Source organism: Gadus chalcogrammus, chromosome 1 (assembly GCF_026213295.1).
Source record: "Gadus chalcogrammus isolate NIFS_2021 chromosome 1, NIFS_Gcha_1.0, whole genome shotgun sequence".
In the NCBI taxonomy this organism is placed as follows: Eukaryota; Metazoa; Chordata; class Actinopteri; order Gadiformes; family Gadidae; genus Gadus; species Gadus chalcogrammus.
In genome coordinates, this window is record NC_079412.1 from 13,040,334 (window position 1) to 13,060,168 (window position 19,835).

The 19,835-nt window shown below is 43.2% G+C and overlaps 1 protein-coding gene across 1 annotated transcript; it reads right to left on the reverse strand.

Moving 5' to 3' along the window:
- Positions 1–555: 555 nt before the first annotated feature.
- LOC130382525 (deoxynucleoside triphosphate triphosphohydrolase SAMHD1-like) lies at positions 556–19,595 on the reverse strand. The gene is made up of 11 exons (XM_056590332.1): positions 19,130–19,595; positions 10,347–10,433; positions 8,675–8,717; positions 8,275–8,435; positions 6,646–6,761; positions 6,405–6,505; positions 2,941–3,099; positions 2,343–2,440; positions 974–1,097; positions 784–875; positions 556–697 (listed from the first exon to the last, which is right to left on the reverse strand). Exons 2-11 carry the CDS (start codon positions 10,415–10,417, stop codon positions 571–573), a joined length of 1,092 nt encoding a protein of 363 aa, XP_056446307.1. The 5' UTR covers positions 10,418–10,433; positions 19,130–19,595; the 3' UTR covers positions 556–570.
- Between the last annotated feature and the right edge of the window lie 240 nt (positions 19,596–19,835).

A 19,835-nucleotide genomic window follows, 5' to 3' on the forward strand; every position in this document is an offset into this window, starting at 1 on the left:
ACTACCCACCAGCCTTCCCCCAAGTCCTGCCTTAACATATCTGTTGATTCTCAGTAAAGACACTTTTATTCACACTCTGTGTTGGCCTCACTCTGTGTCGAGCATTTTGATCCACTCACTCATTTCAGCTTCACACACACACACACACACACACACACACACACACACACACACACACACACACACACACACACACACACACACACACACACACACACACACACACACACACACACACACACACACACACACACACCTCTGTATCCTCCTTTGCTGAATAGAACTGGCCCACACACTTGTAGAGGCGACGGTTGAGGATGTTTATTAGGATCTCCCTGGCCCCAGCCAGCTCCATTGAGGTAGAAAAGAGGATCTGTTCGAAGACATTGTCTACAGGGGCATAGACACACATCAGAAGTGACTTATAGTTCATCTTAGAATAAGGAGCAGATAGTGGTGAGGCATCTTGCTTAAGGAAGCCTTAGGGTAGGTTTACCCTTGGGGTAAGAAAGAATTAGTCTTTGACATTGAAAAATGCAATAGCTAAGACAACCACAGCACCGTGTGGTCTCAACACTTACCAGTCAGCTTGGTGTATGCCACCATGTCCTCTATAGCTGTGGACAATGTGAACATTTGCCCATTTGACCCCTTGAATTGGAGGTGTTGGTCCGCCAATACAAAGGCCTCTGTGATCCTAGTTAGAAAAACATAACCAAACTCAGTTTGGAAAACAGTTACTTTCGTAATTATTGTAGTACCTAGCACAGACACAGTACTTACATGGTCTCAACAATGTTTTTTACTTTGTGCTGGCAGGCTCTTCTGTGGAGACAGTTTCTTGTGTGGAAGAAGTCATACACATTGCCCACTTCCTGTTGAATGAATACCCAGAGTTATGCTTAGTCAAATATAGGACCAATTAGAGAGCTGCTTCAATCAGATTAAAAACAGAAGTATGAGATCATTTGACCTGTTCTCTGGTACAGATTTGCTTCTCCTTTGCTTCTTTTCCTTTGTCCACATCACACACCCTGGCGAACTTGATGAAGCGGTGGTGGTCAAAGTTATTCTTGATGCCCAGGTGGTGGCAGTCTCTGAAACGAGGAACAGAAAGATGAATACATTGACATGATAGTGCAGGTTTACTTTTACAGGTTCTTGCTTTGTTTCTCCATTGATTGGTTGATCCAGAGAGAAAGATATCCCTGGCAGCTGTGGGTGTGTATTGAGTATGGTTGAGTCACTAAGGAGATTTTCAAAGACTGTATTACAAAGTGATGCAGTGAATTCTGATACCAGTCATTATGGAGCAGGAAGGTGTAGTGGGGTTTACAAACAGGTAAGGGGTAAAAAGGTGAGAATATTGCACGGATAGAGAAACCCTGACGGCTATGGATGCCTGGTTGCATGGCCTTCTGGGAGAAAAATGTGAAAGATATTCGCTTTACATGCTATACCATGCTCAGAGTTCATCTAGACTCTGCATAGCCTCCCCCCCTTACCCCAGACACCCCTCTAACGCACTTATTGGATGTTGTACGTTCTTGCACTTAAAAATGGTATTTAGCATTGTGTAGCATCTTGTCCTTGCTGTCTTTGTTGAATACCATGAAGTGGTTAATCTAGCAGTTGTTAATGCTTGGCACTTGGTACTATAAACCATGGTAAATGTAGTAGGTCTACTGTAGTGCAAACATTGGTTGGGAGTGTGGTCCTATATATCCTAAATTTAGCATTCTTTTGTATTATTGAATTATATGTTGGCCTAATATTTATTTCTACCCTATATGTCCAATAGTCATATCTCAATTTAAATACATTTTAGAATTTAAAAAGATGACCAACTCATCACATTGGGAGGAATAATAGCGATATGACGCTACATACCGTGCCTGTTAATGTAGAAACCAAAACATTTTTGGCAGGCTATTATTTCTTGCAAGGCTTGAGGTGTAATGTTCAGTCATATATCCAATAAAATAAAAGACAATTTCATCTTAAAACAGGAAACTCTCATTTATAGATATTTTGTTGTTGGAAAAATCTTTGCACTTGACAAGTGAAACAGGATTTAAAAAGATGACCTCTATAACACGGCTGGACAGATTGGTGGAATGAGATAAATTGCACTATAACTACATAATTCTTGCTAATACGACCAAATGGACATTTGGGATTAAGTCACAAACCAGCTAGCCACCACAATATCCTGCCCCCATCGGACCCGCACTTCAAATAATTGATGGCTGCAGTGAATATCTTGCATAGTTCTAAAGAGCAGTGGCATAAACATTTCGCACCATACACAAACAAGGTTAGTGACCAGAGTAAGGACTGACCTTGCAAAGTAATCAAATTTGTCCACATCGATGCCGTTCCTTTTGTTGGATACAATCTCATACAGGTAAGGCTTCTCTGGACGGCCTTCGTATGGCAACTGTCACGACAGCCCGAGGAAACGGTTAAAAGACAAATAGAAATAGAACATAGCAATGTAGCAGCTCACTTCAAAGGAAACCCTGTTTCTGAGTCCAATGAGTTTGAACTGAAAAAGGCCTGCTATGCGGTGTAGCAAGTCTAACTAGGGGGTTCTGTGAGAACAATTCATTTTTCAGGCAATGGTGAGAGGAGGTTATGACGGTAAGTTCTTCAAGCTCTAGGCAGCATTTATTTTGTAGTTACCCCAATTTTGATCGTTGTTAGCCTCACTTGTAAGTCACTTTGGATAACGAATTAACTAAATCCAAAATGTACATACCGGGGCCACTCTATTGGGAAAGTCCCTTTACTAACCCCTCTGTGGGAGAGTCATTTTACAAACTCCTCTGTTGGGAGAGTCATGGTAAATTCTCCTCTGTTGGGAGAGCCATTGTTTCAACCCATCTGTTGGGAGAGTCATTGTTTCAACCCATCTGTTGGGAGAGTCATTGTGCACACCTTTTTTGTTGAATCACTAGGGTCGGTCCTTTTCCCAAAGATCAGCTCCTCGATGAATGGGATGTCCTTCTTCAGCACCAGCTTGTACTTCTCCATCACCGGCTTCAGGTTGTTAACAGCAATCAGATGTTTTAACATGTCTAGCGATGCCTTCTCGTGCTGCAATGACATACACACACACTCAGAGGTTGCTCAGGTGTCCCTCAGCAAGACACCTCACACTTACCGCTTCCAACCTAGTGACCTACGACCTAGCTGCTGCCTTGCATGGCGGACACCGCCGACAGTGTGTGGATGTGTGTAAAGCACTATGAATGCATTCCACACGCCCATTATTTTAACTTGTTCTCTTTTTTTTTTTTAACAGAGCTGCAGCAAAATATTCTTTAACAGTGCAAACGCCAACCCTTATCAGCTGAAACATTATTACCTGACTATGGATAATAATGTTCATCCTATGGTAGCCTGTTTTAGTCATAGAATATGATGTACGTATGCATAGTTTAGAGGTTTGTTCTCAGCTTTTGTTGAGAGCTTGCAACTTAAGGACTTTGCTTGCAACTTAATGACTGAGGACCTGAATATGTAAATGAATATAGAACAACCTCTTTAAAACATGTTGAATGATTTGCTGCAAAGACAGTTGGTGGACTAAGAAGGGGCCAGGCAGTGGGATAAATCTTACTACTATAATAGCAGGCCTGTCACACCAGTTACTCAAGTTACTCAAGTGCACATGTGCCAAACGCGAATGCAGATGTACACCGCAAGCACGCACATGCGCATGAACATACACGGAAACGCACACACATGCGCACACACTACACACACACACACACACACACACACACACACACACACACACACACACACACACACACACACACACACACACAAGCACGCGCACACACCGCACGTCAAAACAAAGGCATCGACACATACACGGAAGCGCACACACACGCGAACACAAACATACCCACGCACAGGTAAGACGTACGGCTCCGCCATTGGCACACGCGCAGGCAATAACACACACACGCAAGCACGCACATGCGCACGAACATACACGGAAACGCACACACCTGCGCATACACCACACACACACACACACACACACACACACACACACACACACACACACACACACACACACACACACACACACACACACACACACACACACACACACACACACAAGCACGCGCATAAACCGCACGTCAACACAAAGGCAGCGATACGTACATGGAAGCGCACACACACAAACACACAGACACACACACACACGCACAGGTGTGCCATCGGCACATGCGCAGGTAAGAACACGCACGCGCACACGCCGCAGCGACACTCTCCCAGGTAAGATATTATGTTTTTAAACATAACAGCTCCACCGCCGACAAACTCTCCCAGGTAAGACGTTCTGTCTATAGACTATATAAATTGCGATAAAATGAGGGAAGAGACAATTTCTCACCTCGACAAGCAGGTCGTTCATTTTGTCATATAAAAACCGTTAAATTTCAAAAGACTACACTTTACTCTACTCCTCGATGAGCCTCCCGAAATGTCTTGCGATATTGATATCCCCCTTCCCCCCTGCTGACTGTTTTAGTTGTTTTGTTTTGCTTATGTTTTGTGTGTATGCTATGTGTGACTGTAGGCTACTACTGCCTGTCTTGGCCAGGACACTGGAAGAGATGTTTAATCTCAATGATGATTATTATTTTCAATTTACCAATAGTAGTTGCCTTGCATTTTAAAATGTCAATGCACTTATCAGCCTTGAATAACAGTAAAAGCTATTTAATAATTGATATGCATGCATAGTATACAGTGCTGGGAGTAACGCATTACAAAAGTAATGTGATTACTGTAATGTATTACTTTTTGCTGTAACGTGGTAATGTAAGGCATTACAAAAAAAAGTAATATTTTACTCGGTACAAATATCAGTAACGCACGTTACAATGCATTTTTAACCCGAAATTAACTGGTGTGTTGTTTTCATGCAAATTCGCCAACACCGCGAGATTCGCAGAGGAGAAAAATACCCGCGCAAATGTTTACTTCGTCTTACTGCTAGAGGAGAAGATGACAGCAGCAGCAGAGTCGGACTCTACATTTACGAGATGGGCATGCTACAATTGAATCCAAAGCTGCGCTTCTGGCTTCCGTTTCACTGCCCAAGTTTAAGCTGCGCTGAGTGGTTGAGGGGGGGTATGGCTATGGCCAGAGCCGTAGGTCTAGCTATGTCAGTCATTATGCTAGGAATTCTCTGTGAATGAAAGAAAATGAAGGGATAGAAATATAAAAAGGGTTGCGTATCATGTCATGATTTTTTTTTTACAATCTACAGTAGTAGGGTCTAGCTCTATTGATTTCAATACCTAAAGATACAGTATTTCTATCATAAAATGTATTGCACCATGAGCCATAACTGCGACCATTATATTGTACATTTGTTAGCCTTAAGCCTAGCTCAGTCAAATCCATATTTCCTGTTCTTTTTGGCGAAAGTAATGCAAAAATAATGTAAAAGTAGTGTCATGCCTTACAATTCAAAGACAGTAATACTGTAATGTAACGAATTACTTTGAAATGACAGTAACAAGTAATAAATAATGCATTACGCTTTTGAAGTAACTTGCCCAACACTGATAGTATACTACACTTTCCATTAAACAATTACCCCTGTTAATTACAACTAGAGGTTGAGCGCGAAAACTCTAGTATAGATTATATTCTAGTACTAATTCTAATCCTTGTTGGGTTATATGCATTGAAGAACTGACTGATTCTTGCTTAACACTGCTTATGAAGTGAAGGAAAAGTTACAGTTTCCCCCTTTCAATAAATTGCCTTAATGGAGAAAACTGTATCAAGGATGCGTTCGGTGTTTTGGAGTGTAATGCTTAAATTATAGTTGTTTAAGAGCTATAATTTGAGTATAATCTTTTTAGAAATGGCATAGTCATCCACCAGCCATAAGCATTTTAGATTTTAAACAATTAATGGCCCTTCCCTGATTGATTCTGGATTCTTCTTGCCTATCAATCACATTTGCAACCATGGCGTTATCATTTAAATGGAGGAGAAACGATGAAGGGAGCTGGGAGGGAGGCTGTGTCTAGACAGAGGGTTGTATATTTACCAAATTTTGCTCTCTTCCACTCATTCCTCTTCCCTTAACAAATCTCTAATCTTACCTACAACACCTTTCATTAACTTATATCAGGCATTTTGAGTTCTAATTTCTAAACTGAGATGACATTTTGTTTTGCTTTCTGAAAGCTTAAAGTTTTTAGGTTGGAATCCTGGAGATGTGGATAGAAGTTAGTAGTTTAGGAACGTGAGGCCAGACTTTTGGCTTGTTTTAGCGTGTTGCCAGATAAGGGTCTGTGAAATGTCCCGGAACAAACAGCGAGCGGAATTTTGGGGAAAGCAGTGGGAGAATCATTCAGTACCGTCCATTTGTTGTCCTCTTTCAAACCTGGACTTTCACGTTTACGTTTACGTGCTTCAGGAATGAACATCCCATCAAACAGATGAGAGAAAGGTCCGTGTCCTATAGAGAGAGAGATATGTGTTTAGAAATTTGAAACCATTCATTATTAACCAATCCCTCATTAGTTTCATGGTCACACAAAAACTGGCCGATGTTGGATGTTTTGAGGTAAGGGTTGGGGTGCAGCTCTTGTTACTCACCCAGATCATGGCAGAGGCCAGCGATTTCAACACAGAGGATGTCTCTCTCATTGATATTCAGTTCAGGCTGTTTCTTTTGCAGAGAATTAGCAAGCTCTCCAGCCAGGTACGCAACTCTGCAAACAATAAATTAACAAAGATGCTTTAATTGATTAACGTTGCCACAGAGAATCTGGTTAGATACAAACAAAAGTGACCAGTATAAAATAACCCAGTTAAACGCTGCAATATAAGTGTCAGTTAACCCTGCCACATGCCAGTGGGTGCCAGCCAGGGGTTTGTCTCCTCCGACACCAAGCCACAGGTAAGAGCTATTCTATTGTAATTGGCTAAATATTTACATGCAGATCAGCTGCTGAATACCAACATGTCAGAGCTGTCTGTGGTGATGGCTGGTTTGACCTGTGTGCCTGCTTTGATTCTAAATGCACCCAAGGTGTGCATCCCCACCCAGATTCCAATCAATCTGACTATAACTCAGGACATCAGCCACAAACGTTCCACAATAAACTTGGTTGGGAGCCTCAAACACTGGTTTCAACAATGTAGGTTTGCGAAACGAGAATATTTTGACAACAAACTTTGCCCCCAAAATTTTAACTAAGTACAAACAAAAAAAGTACTGCCATTCGACCAGGATCTGCCCCACGAGCATTTGCAGCCCAGGGTGGGACTTTTTTACTTCCTTCTGGGAAAAATCGAGTAAAGGGCGCGTCATCTTGCAGTTACTTGACGCAAACTCAGGTACGATGTCTAAAACCCCATTTCAAGCCTCATTGTCATATGAAATAATGTCCACATGGATTGTATGAATTTAATTTTTTTTAAAGCATACTAAGTTTTCAACTTAGTATGCTTTCAGACCCATCAGCATACCTCAATAGTAGTTGGTTTAACTTTAACCCATCAAATAAATGTCAATGTAGTTCTATGTCGTTTTAACTTTAATGTTAACATTTTCGCTAATACTTAAATGATGGTCGTACACAATAAGTGCAAAGTTTATCATAGGTACCTTTGTTTTTCCCAATCTGGTAACCAAACTAATCTGCCAACTCATGATTAATTTGCTCTGCCATATTGTGCGGCCCTATTCCTGGCTGGGGTTGGTCCAAAAACAACAATTATCAAATTTGGGGCCAAGATGGCTCCCGCTAATGTGTCACGTTTTGTTGCTCTAACTGGAAAGATGTTAGCCAATTGAGAACACAACATTTTCCAAAGTTCTTAAATAGTTATTTAGAATCTTCCACAAAAAAACCCAAATATTTCATCTAGCACTGCATGGCCGCTGTCCGCCAGATTTCTTTACGCTTGAGTCATGTTTTTGCTCTCAAGATTCTAATTTGGAATTTTGAGGATCAGGACTGGGTTGTGGGGAATGAATTGGGGATTTACCAGTTTGCTGTACTAACTTTGAAGAATAGTCAGGCGTATAACCAGCATAACTCATGATATTCCACTTGTCACCAACTGCTTTGTGGACATGTGCGTGCCATCTGGTGGTACAGATTTAGAGGTACCATACGGGATTTGACTAATTATCAAAGCGGTTTGAAAGATGTTACACTGGCCCAACCCTCGTACAAGGTATCCACTTGACACACAAACACACACACACACACACACCCAATGGAATGCTCAAAGCGATTATGAGATGCTCCGGGGAAAACGTAGTATGTCCCTCCGAGCTGCTTGATGTTCCTCAGTCTTTGGAATTGAGGTGTGTCTATGATTTTGACCAGCAGCGGGTGGAGTTCAATGTGTCCGTGGATGGGGTCATTAAAGACCTGAAAGAGAGGAGAGAGAAAACATTACTTAACGCTGTCTGTACCGTTGTTCCGTGGTTTTGAAACCAAAGAGGGTTGGAAACATAAATGCTGAATACAGGGTTTATAGTTTTGAATTATGCTTCACAGGTGTGGAAATTATTTTGGAAATCAATTCAAACTTTGAGCTCAGCAACCATTTACTGAGTCTTAATTTAAAGCTGTCTGTGGCAAAATTATTTGTAACATGACTTTCTTACTTTGTATGCTACCTCCATAGTTTCAGTCTCGGTATCATGAGGTCTGGAGGAATAAAAAAAAGGAGTGTATGAAAGTGGATAGGAGAAAGAGAAGCTTAGACGGCACATTTGATCTGCAATTAACATATGTTACTAGGAATGTTCCTTACGACTTATTTCCCTTCATTAACGGTTAATATCTTGGAAATTATCTTGCGAGAGTCAAACACTTAAAACTGCTTGTTACATTAAAGAATTGTAGTTGATTTATTTTGGCTGAATGAGAGAGAACAGAACACAGCCATCAGTAGCTTGCTTGAGCACTCCTACTTTTCAAACGGTGGTATTTTAAAGATTGCATTTGGTCAGCCGGCCAACCTGGGGTGTCTGCATGCATCCAACAGGAAAGCCTATACCTTCAAGATAACTAACATAACATACTGTGACTAAGAGAATGGCCACTCATAGGATGCAGACCAAGAAAACATTTGGACCTAATTTACAATTGCGGTAATTTAAAAGTTGAGAAAAGCACTGCTCACAAAAACAAAATCTTCTGCCACAGTAAACGGGGCCTAGCAACTAAAACAAAATAGAAAATAGAAAATGTCTAGGAATCAATCAAAACTGAGGACACTACATTCTAAGAGACCAAACATGGTTAAGAAACTTTTTATATTGGAATCCTATTTTAAATTAGGCCAAAACGGGGGGATTTTTTTTTTGAGTAATCTAGGTGTGGAAGTTTAGATTTAAACAATCATGCAAAATAAATCGTTGTCTGTGTCGAGACAAACATGAACAAGGCACTTCAGATGAATTTTATCGATCCGCTCACTGATTACTATGGGCAAGACCCACAGATTGCTCAAACTCAATGTTAAGTCTTGAAAGTGCTGCAACTTGTCATGAATATCCTATTTTCTTGTCAATATCAGACTCACCCTTCCGTCTTATGGATTTTCTTTAGTTAGATGTTGTATTCCAACTCCAGTAAATCAATTTTCTTTCAAACAAAATTAAACAATTTAACAAACGCTGTGTTAATTATTTTGAGTTTGTGTGGCATTAGCAGTCAATGCTTCAAGCCTTGGACTAGAAAATCTGTGCGCTCATGTTTTATTTGCTGAAGTATATGCCTCTTAAATACTATTAAGACAGATCTCCATGGCTGGGTTGGGCCAATCAAAACAATTTATCTAATATAGGGCAGGTAGATTCAACAATTGTTTACAGGGAAGCGCCCCATGGGAGTGACGTTGAGGTCTTTTCATAAACGACAAGTTGGCTGTTGCTGATGTGGCACATGTTTCATTGCTCTGACATCCAATTGTGCCAAGAGGCATTAGGCTATGCGCATATTGTCACGACCCCTGGAAACCTAAAATTAACTGAGTAGTTAATAATAGAATAAAACACAAAAATACTGGGGGGGGGGGGGGGGGGGGGGGGGGTAGCTTTATGAAACCACTAGAATGGCTTAAAGAATAAACCTGGTTATCTTCTAATGGGAGGAGCCAAAAGTGAAAAGAAGGAGGTCCTCTGCATGAATCTATATGTGTACCAGAAGATCATACAATAATTGTATTATTGTATAATTAGGTTATGAATGCTAGGAAGAACTCAAATATTGGTCTTCTTAGGCTCTTGTTAGTATTAGTAAAACAGTGCCTAGCAAAGAGGGAGTACTTACATGGTCTCAACAATGATGCCTACCTTTTGGTGGCTTTTCTGTTGAGACAATTTCTCTTGTGGAAAAGCCATACAAATGGCCCACTTCCTGTTGAAGGAATACCCAGAGTTATCTTTAGTCAAATTAAGGACCAATTAGAGAGTTACTTGAATCAGATTCAAAATTCTGAATCAGAATTTGACCTATTCTCTGGTGCAGATTTGCTTATCCCCGTCCACCTCAAACACCCTGGCGAACTTGATGAGGCGGTGGTGATAAAACTTATTCTTGATGCCCAGGTGGTGGCAGTCTGTGAGGTGTGCGCAACGGACATGGATACATTGACATGATAGTGCAGGTTTATTTTTACAGGGTCTGGCTTTGTTTCCCCATTGATTGGTTGATTCAGAGAGAAAGATATCCCCACCAGCTGTGGATGGAAATTGAGGTAGGTGGGTATTGAGGGTTGACTTTAACTAGTCACTTAGAGGACTTATTGTTTATTTATTGCAAAGCAACATGAATTCGGACACCGTTTGTATCAAAAAACGGCAGTGCCATTTGCCCAGACTTTGGCCAGAGCATTTTGCAGCCAATGCGCTGCCTGGGAACTAATGGAGACTAATTAAAGGCTTATGTAATAGAGACAACATTGTGAGTGTCAGTCCAAGGAGGGTTTTATGAATAAATGTATTAAAGTGCAATAGTGTGTTTTGAAAGGTACATTTGTGGCAAACTGGTTAGCTGAGTGGAAAAGGATGCAAGTGTACCTTTGAAAAAAACATTTACAACAATGCAGAGGTTCCACTTGTTGCCATGGAATGAAAGCAGCACATACCCGTGTACAAGGCAGGGTTGGGTAGTTTCTGGTTTCACCGGTTTGGTGCGGAGTGCAAGGTTATACCGGTTTATCTTATGCTTACCGACATATATCATTATGAGATGTTTTGGCATATTAAAACGTAGCCTATTGTTTACTTCAGGCCCTTGTGTTGATGCTAAATATAACTTGTATTGCAACTAGTGATGCTTATTCAGACTTTTTATTCTGAACATTAACCGACACTTGTTAACTCGTCCTCAACCCTTCACCGATAAGAACAAGGTTAAGGTGAGGCCAACAAACCAACACATTAAGCTTGGTTGGGAGCCTCAAACACAAAGAGCATTTTGACTAAATACTTTCAAAAAATGCATAAACACACAAAACAAGTGCCATATGCCCAGACATTCTCTCTCCCTAGTTGACTGCAGTAGTCCCTAACCCCCAAAATGAAATAGGCTCCAAGTTCAACAATCCAGAAGTTTTCCTTTAACTGAGGAGCATGAAGTGCAATCGTCTGTTTTGAAAGGTGTATTTGTGGCCAACCGGTTAGCTGTACTTTTGAAACAAATCTACAACAATGCATTGGTGCCACTTGTTGCCATGGAATAAAAGCAGCACGTGCTTGTGTACAAGGAAGGGTTCGGTTGCTTGACGTGGATTATGTTTTATTCTGTTCTTTGAAGCACTTTGTAATCCTGTTTCGAAAAGTGCTTTACAAATAAAGGTTATTATTATTATTATTACCGGTCTGCCTCGTTTCCCGAAAGCGTCGTTAGCCTAAGTGGATCGTGAAGTGCGTCGAAAGGGCATCGTAGAGTTTTCACCGCGTTTCCCGAAAGCATCGTTGGTAACGAACGTCTTGAAAAAGCTCGTAGCTAACGAGTACTCCAGGGGTACTCGTAGGTACTCGTAGGACGCTTAGAGCATCGTCAGCCTACTATAGCCTCAGTGGTGTCACCATCGGACATTCCGTGTATTGGATGCGTTTTATTAAAACGCATTGCGCCTTTATGTTCTTAGTTTGGTGATTAATTACGATTATTAATTAATTTATTAATAAAGATGTTAAAATGGCCAAAATAAAACGGGACAGTCCAGAAAAAGTTTGCGCAGACAAAGCACTCAAAATGTGTGAGAGAAAGTGGGGGGATTTTTGCAAACTGTGACATAGGCTACTCATAAAACATAGCCTAAAATAACCCCAAAATTAAAAATTAAACAAAATAATGAATGAACGAAATGAAAGAAAAAAAAAATGAATGAAAGAAATGAAAAAAATAAATAATAATAATAATGAATGAAAGAAATGAAAAAAATATAAAATAAAATAATGAATAAAAGAAATGAAAAAAAAATTAAAGGCAAAAGGAGCAGGCAAAAGGCTGGGATATGGTGGGGATTGGTCACGTTGACGGGGATGTTTAGTGACATGGGGGGGGGGGGGGGTTAAAAAAAGACGCGATCACTCTTCGGCGTGATTCCACACCAGCAGCGTAATCCGGGAGGCCGTCTCGAAACGGATCTTCCTCGTCCTCGTCCGGTTCACCCAACGCCACCCCAGCCTTGGCTGCAATGTTGTGCAACATTGCTGTCACGCAGATCACAGCGCACGACTTGGCTGGCGCAAACTGGAGCCCTCCGCCGGACTTGTGGAGGCATCGGAGGCGCAACTTCCACCTGCCGATCGTGCGCTCGAAAATGCACCGGGCCAGACGGTGGGCTTCGTTGTACTGTTCCTCGTGGACGTCTCCCGGGTAAGCCACTGGGGTGAACAGGTGAGGCCTAAGCGGATAGCCACTGTCTCCGAGGAGCCGCCACTCTCCCCTGGAGGCTGCAGCCAGCCGTCCAATGGAGGACTCGCGGAACACGAAGGAGTCGTGAGTGCTTCCAGGCCATCTCGCTACGACATCCAGGATGATGCCCTGATGGTCGCACACCACCTGGCAGTTGACAGCGGCATATCCCTTCCGACAGATGTAGACGTGGCCATCAACGTGGGGCGTGAGAATTGGAATCAAAGTTCCATCCACAACTCCGGCCACTTGTGGGATGCGGAACGACCGAAAAAAGTTCTCTTGGGTCGCACCCATCTCGTCTCTGCTGTGGAAACGGACGTGTCGCGGTACGAGACGAAGGAGGCTGTATGTCACTGCCTGGACCGATCTGCACACTGACGCCTTGCACAGGCCCTGGCCATCTCCTACCACCTGCAGGAAGCTCCCTGTGGCGTAGAATCGAAAGGCGGCCAAGAGCTGCACTTGCGGTGTGAGCGCAAAGCTCCTCCTTGTAGCACGTCTGAGGTCTTGCCTGATCGCACCAAGCAGCTGTCTGATGGCTTCCCTGGGCAGCCTGTAGCGCTGTATGACTGCTGTATGACTTGATGGGGAGATATTTTAACCCTTTTTAACACAATTTTCCTGCGACATTCCTGCGTCTCCCCCTCCTACGGAGCCCATTTCAGAACCGTGTCAGTAGACAGTTACAATCCTACGACGTCGTGAGTGCAGCGAATGCGCGTTCACGTTAAGAGGAGTTTCGGGAAACGTGACAAAGAAATTATCGATGGTTCGAAAGATCCATCGGGAGAATGATCTTACGAGCGAAGATGCATCGATATCGGGAAACGGGGCCAATTTGTCAAGGTGAGGCTGCTCACCCCAGCCATACCAACACACACAATAAGCTAGCCTGGGTATACCCATGCTGCCTTGCGTGCAATTTCATTTCGAGCTGCTAGGCAGCCTGGATTCCATGGATCCGATTTTCACCTGAGATAGGGAACCAATCACAGAACGGGGAGGGACGGCAAGACGATGATCATGTCTATGCGACACACCCATCGTCTTCTTCCTCATCGAATTTCTGTTGCTCTACATACGTCATCTGGGATGGCTACGATTGGCTTTTAGCTACGTACAGACTCATATGATATACATTCGTAGCGCCCATAAACGGCTCCGGGCAATTGTAATCCATGCCTCAAATTCGAGAAAATGTATGTGTGGTTCCCAGACCTCTTCTCAATGTAGATTGAGATGAGGTCTGGCGTTAGCCAGGCTAACAATAAGCCCCGTTGGGAGCCTCAAACAATGTTTGTTTTCTATGTCGTTGAATGGAGGAAGGAAGAGAATTTTGACCGCTCATACTTACTTTTCTACACTGATTGATCCATCCAAACAAACTGTTGACGGGATGCCTCTGACCCGGTTGACCATAAACAATTCAAACTTCTGACCAGGCAGCCCTCTCTATTAGAGCTGGTATTCTCCGAATAAAATCAAGCTGATAAACTGACCAAAAAGACCATCAACTAAACAAAAAGGCTGCACAAGGCTCTGAGCGCATCGACACTAACCAATTTGAATACAAAATAAACTGACAGGTCTCTAACCAGCTTAACTAAACACTCAACAAAAAGGCCATGAACTGTGCCAGTCAGTCCTTTTAGCACATTATTCTGATATGTACTCTTAACTCGTTGACTACCGGGAAAAAGTGTTATCAGCAACTTAGTACCCCACAGAGCGCAATGGATTCACAAACTTCTGACTGGACGTCTCTATCCCAGTTGATAATATACAATAAAATAAATACAATGAAATAAAATAAAAGTTAAAGTTAGTAAAAAACAACAAGAACAATATATTGTATGTATACATTGTAAAAATATATGTACAGTAAACATCCATAGTATAGTATAAGTTATTTTGTGCGTGGTGGGATGTTAACAGTCGAGAGTTCAATAGTCTTGTGATTTGGGGGAAGAAGTTGTCTTTGTACCAGGTGGTTTGATGTGCGAATGTTCCTGTACCGTCTGCCAGACGGTAACTCTGTGAACAGTTTATTGTTCGGGTGGCTGCGGCCCCTGATTGAAGAGGTTTCTCTACTACAACTCTGAGTGTAGAGTTCCTGCGTGGCTGGCAGCCCAGTCCTGGTGATGTGCTGGACAGTTTTCTCCACCCTCTACAGAGCCTTGCGGTCAAGGTTGTTGCGGTTGCCATACCAGGCAGGCGGTGATGCAGCCAGTGAAGATACTCTCGATGGTGCATCGATAGAAGTTGCTGAGTATCCTGGGGTCCATGCCGGACCTCCTCATCCTTCAGAGGAAGAACAGCCGTTGTCTCGCTGCCTTGACAATGATGCCAGTGTGATGGGACTAAGATAGGTCCTCGCTGTTTTTGGATCCCAAGGAACCAGAAGATGAGTTGAGATGGAGGTTGTTGTCCTGGCATCATGATTACGGGGCACTCACCTCATCTCTCTAGGCTCTTTCATCGTTACCTGAGATCAGGCCAATCACCTTAGTGTCGTCAGCATATACTTACTGATGGTATAAAAGCTGTAATTGGCCACACAATCGTGCGTGAACAGGGTGTACAGGAGTGGGCTGGGCACGCTGCTCTAGTACTGAGGGTCAATGTGGAGGAGGTGTTGGTGCCAATCCACATAGTAGCTTAGCAATCAGGGCCCCGTTTCCCGATAACGATGGATCCACGCTCGTACGATCATTCTCACGATGGATCTTGCGATCCATCGTCAATTTCTTTGGAGCGTTTCCCGAAACTCCTCTTAACGTGAACGCGCATTCGCTGCACTCACGACGTCGTAGGATTGTAACTGTCTACTGACACGGTGCTGAAATGGGCTCCGTAGGAGGGGGAGACGCAGGAATGTCGCAGGAAAATTGTGTTAAAAAGGGTTAAAATATATCCCCATCAAGGACAACAGCAGAGTAGCCTACAAAAAAAATAGACTGCAATTATATGAATGCTAAAGACATTAAAACACAATTGATTAGGCTTAAACCGACATATATCAGTCCTAATCCTGAATGCATTGTGCGTTTCACGGCATTTTCCCCCCTGAAATAATTCCTCTTCACACCTGTGAATAACCCGGGAGACGTCCATGATGAGGAATACAACGAAGCCCACCGTCTGGCCCGGTGCATCGTTGAGCGCACGATCGGGAGGTGGAAGTTGCGCTTTAGATGCCTTCACAAGTCAGGCGGAGTGCTCCAGTTTTCGCCGGCCAAGTCTTGCGCCGTGATATGTGTGACGGCTATGTTGCACAACATTGCAGCTAAGGCTGGGGTGGCATTGCTTGAACCGGAGGACGTTGAGGACGATGACGATGAGGAAGATCGGTGTGAGGACGGCCTCCCTCATAACTACGCGGCTGGTTTTCATGCGCGTCGAATAGTGATTGAGACTTTGTTTTAACCCCCTCCACCCTCCCTCATGTCACTAAACATTCCCGTCAACGTGACCAATCCCCACCATATCCCAGCCTTTTGCCTGCTCCTTTGCTTGTTTTTTATAATTTTTTTAATTTCTTTATTTTTTTTAATTTCTTTAATTTCGTTATTTATTTATTTTTTTTATTTGTTTAATTTAATTTTTTTTTTACATTATTTTATGCTACGTTTTATGAGTAGCCTATGTCAGTCTGCACAAATCCCCCCACTTTCTCTCACACATTTTGAGTGCCCTGCCTGCGCAAACATTTTCTGGACTGTCCCGTTTTATTTTGGCCATTTTAACATCTTTATTAATAAATTAATTAATAATCTTTATTAATTACCAAACTAAGAACATAAAGGCGCAATGCGTTTTAATAAAACGCATCCAATATACGGAATGTCCGATGGTGACGCCACTGAGGTTATAGCTGACGATGCTCTTAGCGTCCTACGAGTACCTACGAGCACCCCTGGAGTACTCGTTAGCAACGAGCGTTTTCAAGACGTTCGTTCCCCACAATGCTTTCGGGAAACGCGGTGAAAACTCTACGATGCCCTTTCGACGCACTTCACGATCCACTTAGGCTAACGACGCTTTCGGGAAACGGGGCCCAGGCCCGCCGCTCCCTATACGTACGCAGAGTGCGTGGGGCACCAAGTACCTGGAGGGGCACCAAAAATGAAGGTTTGTAAAAAAAATAATATATATATAAATACATTATTTAATTACAAAAATATGTTAATGAGTTATGAAAAGGCCCACCCTTTTTTTTTTACCTAATATATAAAAAGAGGATCCCCCTCCCCTCCTGCTCGCGTAGGGCACTGAAACGGCCAGTAATCAATGAACATTAATCTCACACATGTGTCCCTATGGTCCAGGTGGGACAGGGCAGTGTTGAGAGCAAGGGAGATGGCATCATATGTAACGAGAGCAAAATGTCACAGAGGATGAGGATTATGAAAATACTAGCAGGCAGTTGGCTTGGTCCTACCGCTCTGTAGTGTTTGTTTCTGGTCTCCCCTAAGAGAATCACTGCCAAAGGATGTGGAAGTGTGTGTGTCCCTACACAGATATGCATGACCTGTTGACAGGTCATGCATAGATATGCATGACCTGTCAATAATTTACATCTAACATAGTTGACATGTTACCTTAAGGGATATGTAACGCTTACAGTTTTCATGCAAGAACCTTTTTTTGAGTGTTTCTGCATTGATTTGATTTTTACATAAAATTTAGACAGCTCTTTTCCAAGATATATTATGATATAAGGTTGTATTAAGGGCACAGGAATAGAAAGGCACATTTGTGGCAAACCAGATAGCTGAGTGGAAAGGGATGAGAGTATACCTTTGAAACAAACAACTACAACAATGCAGAGGTTCCACTTGTTGCCATGGAATGAAAGCAGCACATACCTGTGTACAAGGCAGGGTTGGGTAGTTTCTGGTTTCACCGGTTTGGTGCGGAGTGCAAGGTTATACCGGTTTATCTTTTGATTACCGACATTTGTCATGGGGTGATGTTCTGGTATATTAAAACGTAGCCTATTGTTTACTTCAGGACCTTGTGTTGATGCTGAATATAACTTGTATTGCAACTTGGGAAGGTTATTCTGACTTTTCAGTCAGAACTATAACCGTCACTTGTTAATCTGTCCTCAACCGTTGGCCGATAGTATTTTGACTAAATACTTGCAAAAACACATAAACACACAAAACCAGTGCCATTTTCCCATACCCTCTCTCTCCCTTGTTGTCTGCAGTAGTCAACAATCCTGAAGTTTTCCTTTAACTGAGGAGCATGAAGTTTTCCCCCTCCCTACCAGAGCCCTGTCTCTGTTAGTTCATGACACATTTTCCCTGCCCTCACGCCCCACCCTGCCAGATCCCCTTCTCTGACCCCCAGTTTTAGTTGATATATATCTTTCACCTTCATCCTGTTATTAATCACCCTCCCTCCCTCCCTGAACTACTTTGGGGGAGTCGACCAATGTAGGTGTTTACACCTACATTGATTGAACAATGTATGAGTATACACCTTCATCCTTTTCTCCCTACCAGACGTCTGCCTCTAACCCCCCTTTTGCTTTAAGGCAACTGATCAACGGAGCAACTGATGGGTTGGTATTGGCCTCAAATGGTCCTTCTTGTCTCTTACAGCCCAACAATAGATCCCTTTCTCTGACCCCCACTTTCAGTTGATTAAATCCTCCTCCCTGCCGGCCTCTCATCCCTCCATTACACTTGAGGAGTTGATCAAACAATTGATGTGTGTTCACCTTGATCCTGTGCTCCTCCTTCTCCCTGCCATCTGTCCCCAACCCCAAATGGCCGATCCTTTATTTCACAGATCGAGGACAGATCCCCCTCAGACCAACAGGTCTGGGGCCCAGCTTGCCCAGCTATCACACCCAGGCAGTTGGCTTGGTCCTACCGCTCTGTAGTGTTTGTTTCTGGTCTCCCCCGAGACCAGAAACCCAATGGCACACAAAACCAGTGCCATTTTCCCATACCCTCTCTCTCCCTTGTTGTCTGCAGTAGTCAACAATCCTGAACTTTTCCTTTAACTGAGGAGCATGAAGTGCAATCGTCTGTTTTGAAAGGTGTGTTTTGTGGCAAACCGGTTAGCTGTACCTTTGAAACAAATCTACAACAATGCAGTGGTGCCACTTGTTGCCATGGAATGACAGCAGCACACGCCTGTGTACAAGGTAGGGCTGGGTGGCTTACCGGTCTGGGCTGTCTTGAGGATTGTATTGATTGTTAAAGGTAGATCCGGCTTTATCTCGTGCTGTTTTCCCCCTCCCTACTAGAGCCCTGTCGTCCACACAACGTTCTTAGCGCTCGAAGTCCGAGAGAACAGCGTCAAAACGACGGTTGTAGCCGTCCCCAGATGACAGGAAACCTTGCGGCGCCCTGGTGTAGTGCCAGTGGCCGAAGGACATGATAAAGGTGTTCAGACGACGATCCGATACACGCAGTTGCACGGAACGGCATTGCCTGAGGCCGTGGTGGAGGGGCTGTACGCTTGGGGCATGAGCACTGAGAGTCCTGGGGATTACTTTGGTCTTCGCAGCCACCGTAGGTAGACCTCGTAGCATTCACATACAAGGGCTTGATCGGTGTGTCGCGAGCGCCGGGGCCATTCTCGTCTCTGGGTCCTTCTCCACTGTTACTCGATGGGAAGTCCGCAGGGAAGAGGCCCCGTTGGGAGCCTCAAACAATGTTTGTTTTCTATGTCGTTGAATGGAGGAAGGAAGAGAATTTTGACCGCTCATACTTACTTTTCTATACTAATTGATCCATCCAAACAAACTGCTGACGGGATGCCTCTGACCCGGTTGACCATAAACAATTCAAACTTCTGACCAGGCAGCCCTCTCTATTAGAGCTGGTATTCTCCGAATAAAATCAAGCTGATAAACTGACCAAAAAG

Bases quoted from the DNA above. Each gene is read 5' to 3' on its own strand.
- LOC130382525 (XM_056590332.1), bottom strand. From the start codon at position 10,417: ATGGCTTTTCCACAAGAGAAATTGTCTCAACAGAAAAGCCACCAAAAG. The intron at 3,100-6,404 runs GTACTGAATGAT...ATGTCATTGCAG, and splicing joins AAGAGGACAACAAATGGACG to CACGAGAAGGCATCGCTAGA. The intron at 1,098-2,342 runs GTCAGTCCTTAC...TCCTCGTTTCAG, and splicing joins AAATTTGATTACTTTGCAAG to AGACTGCCACCACCTGGGCA.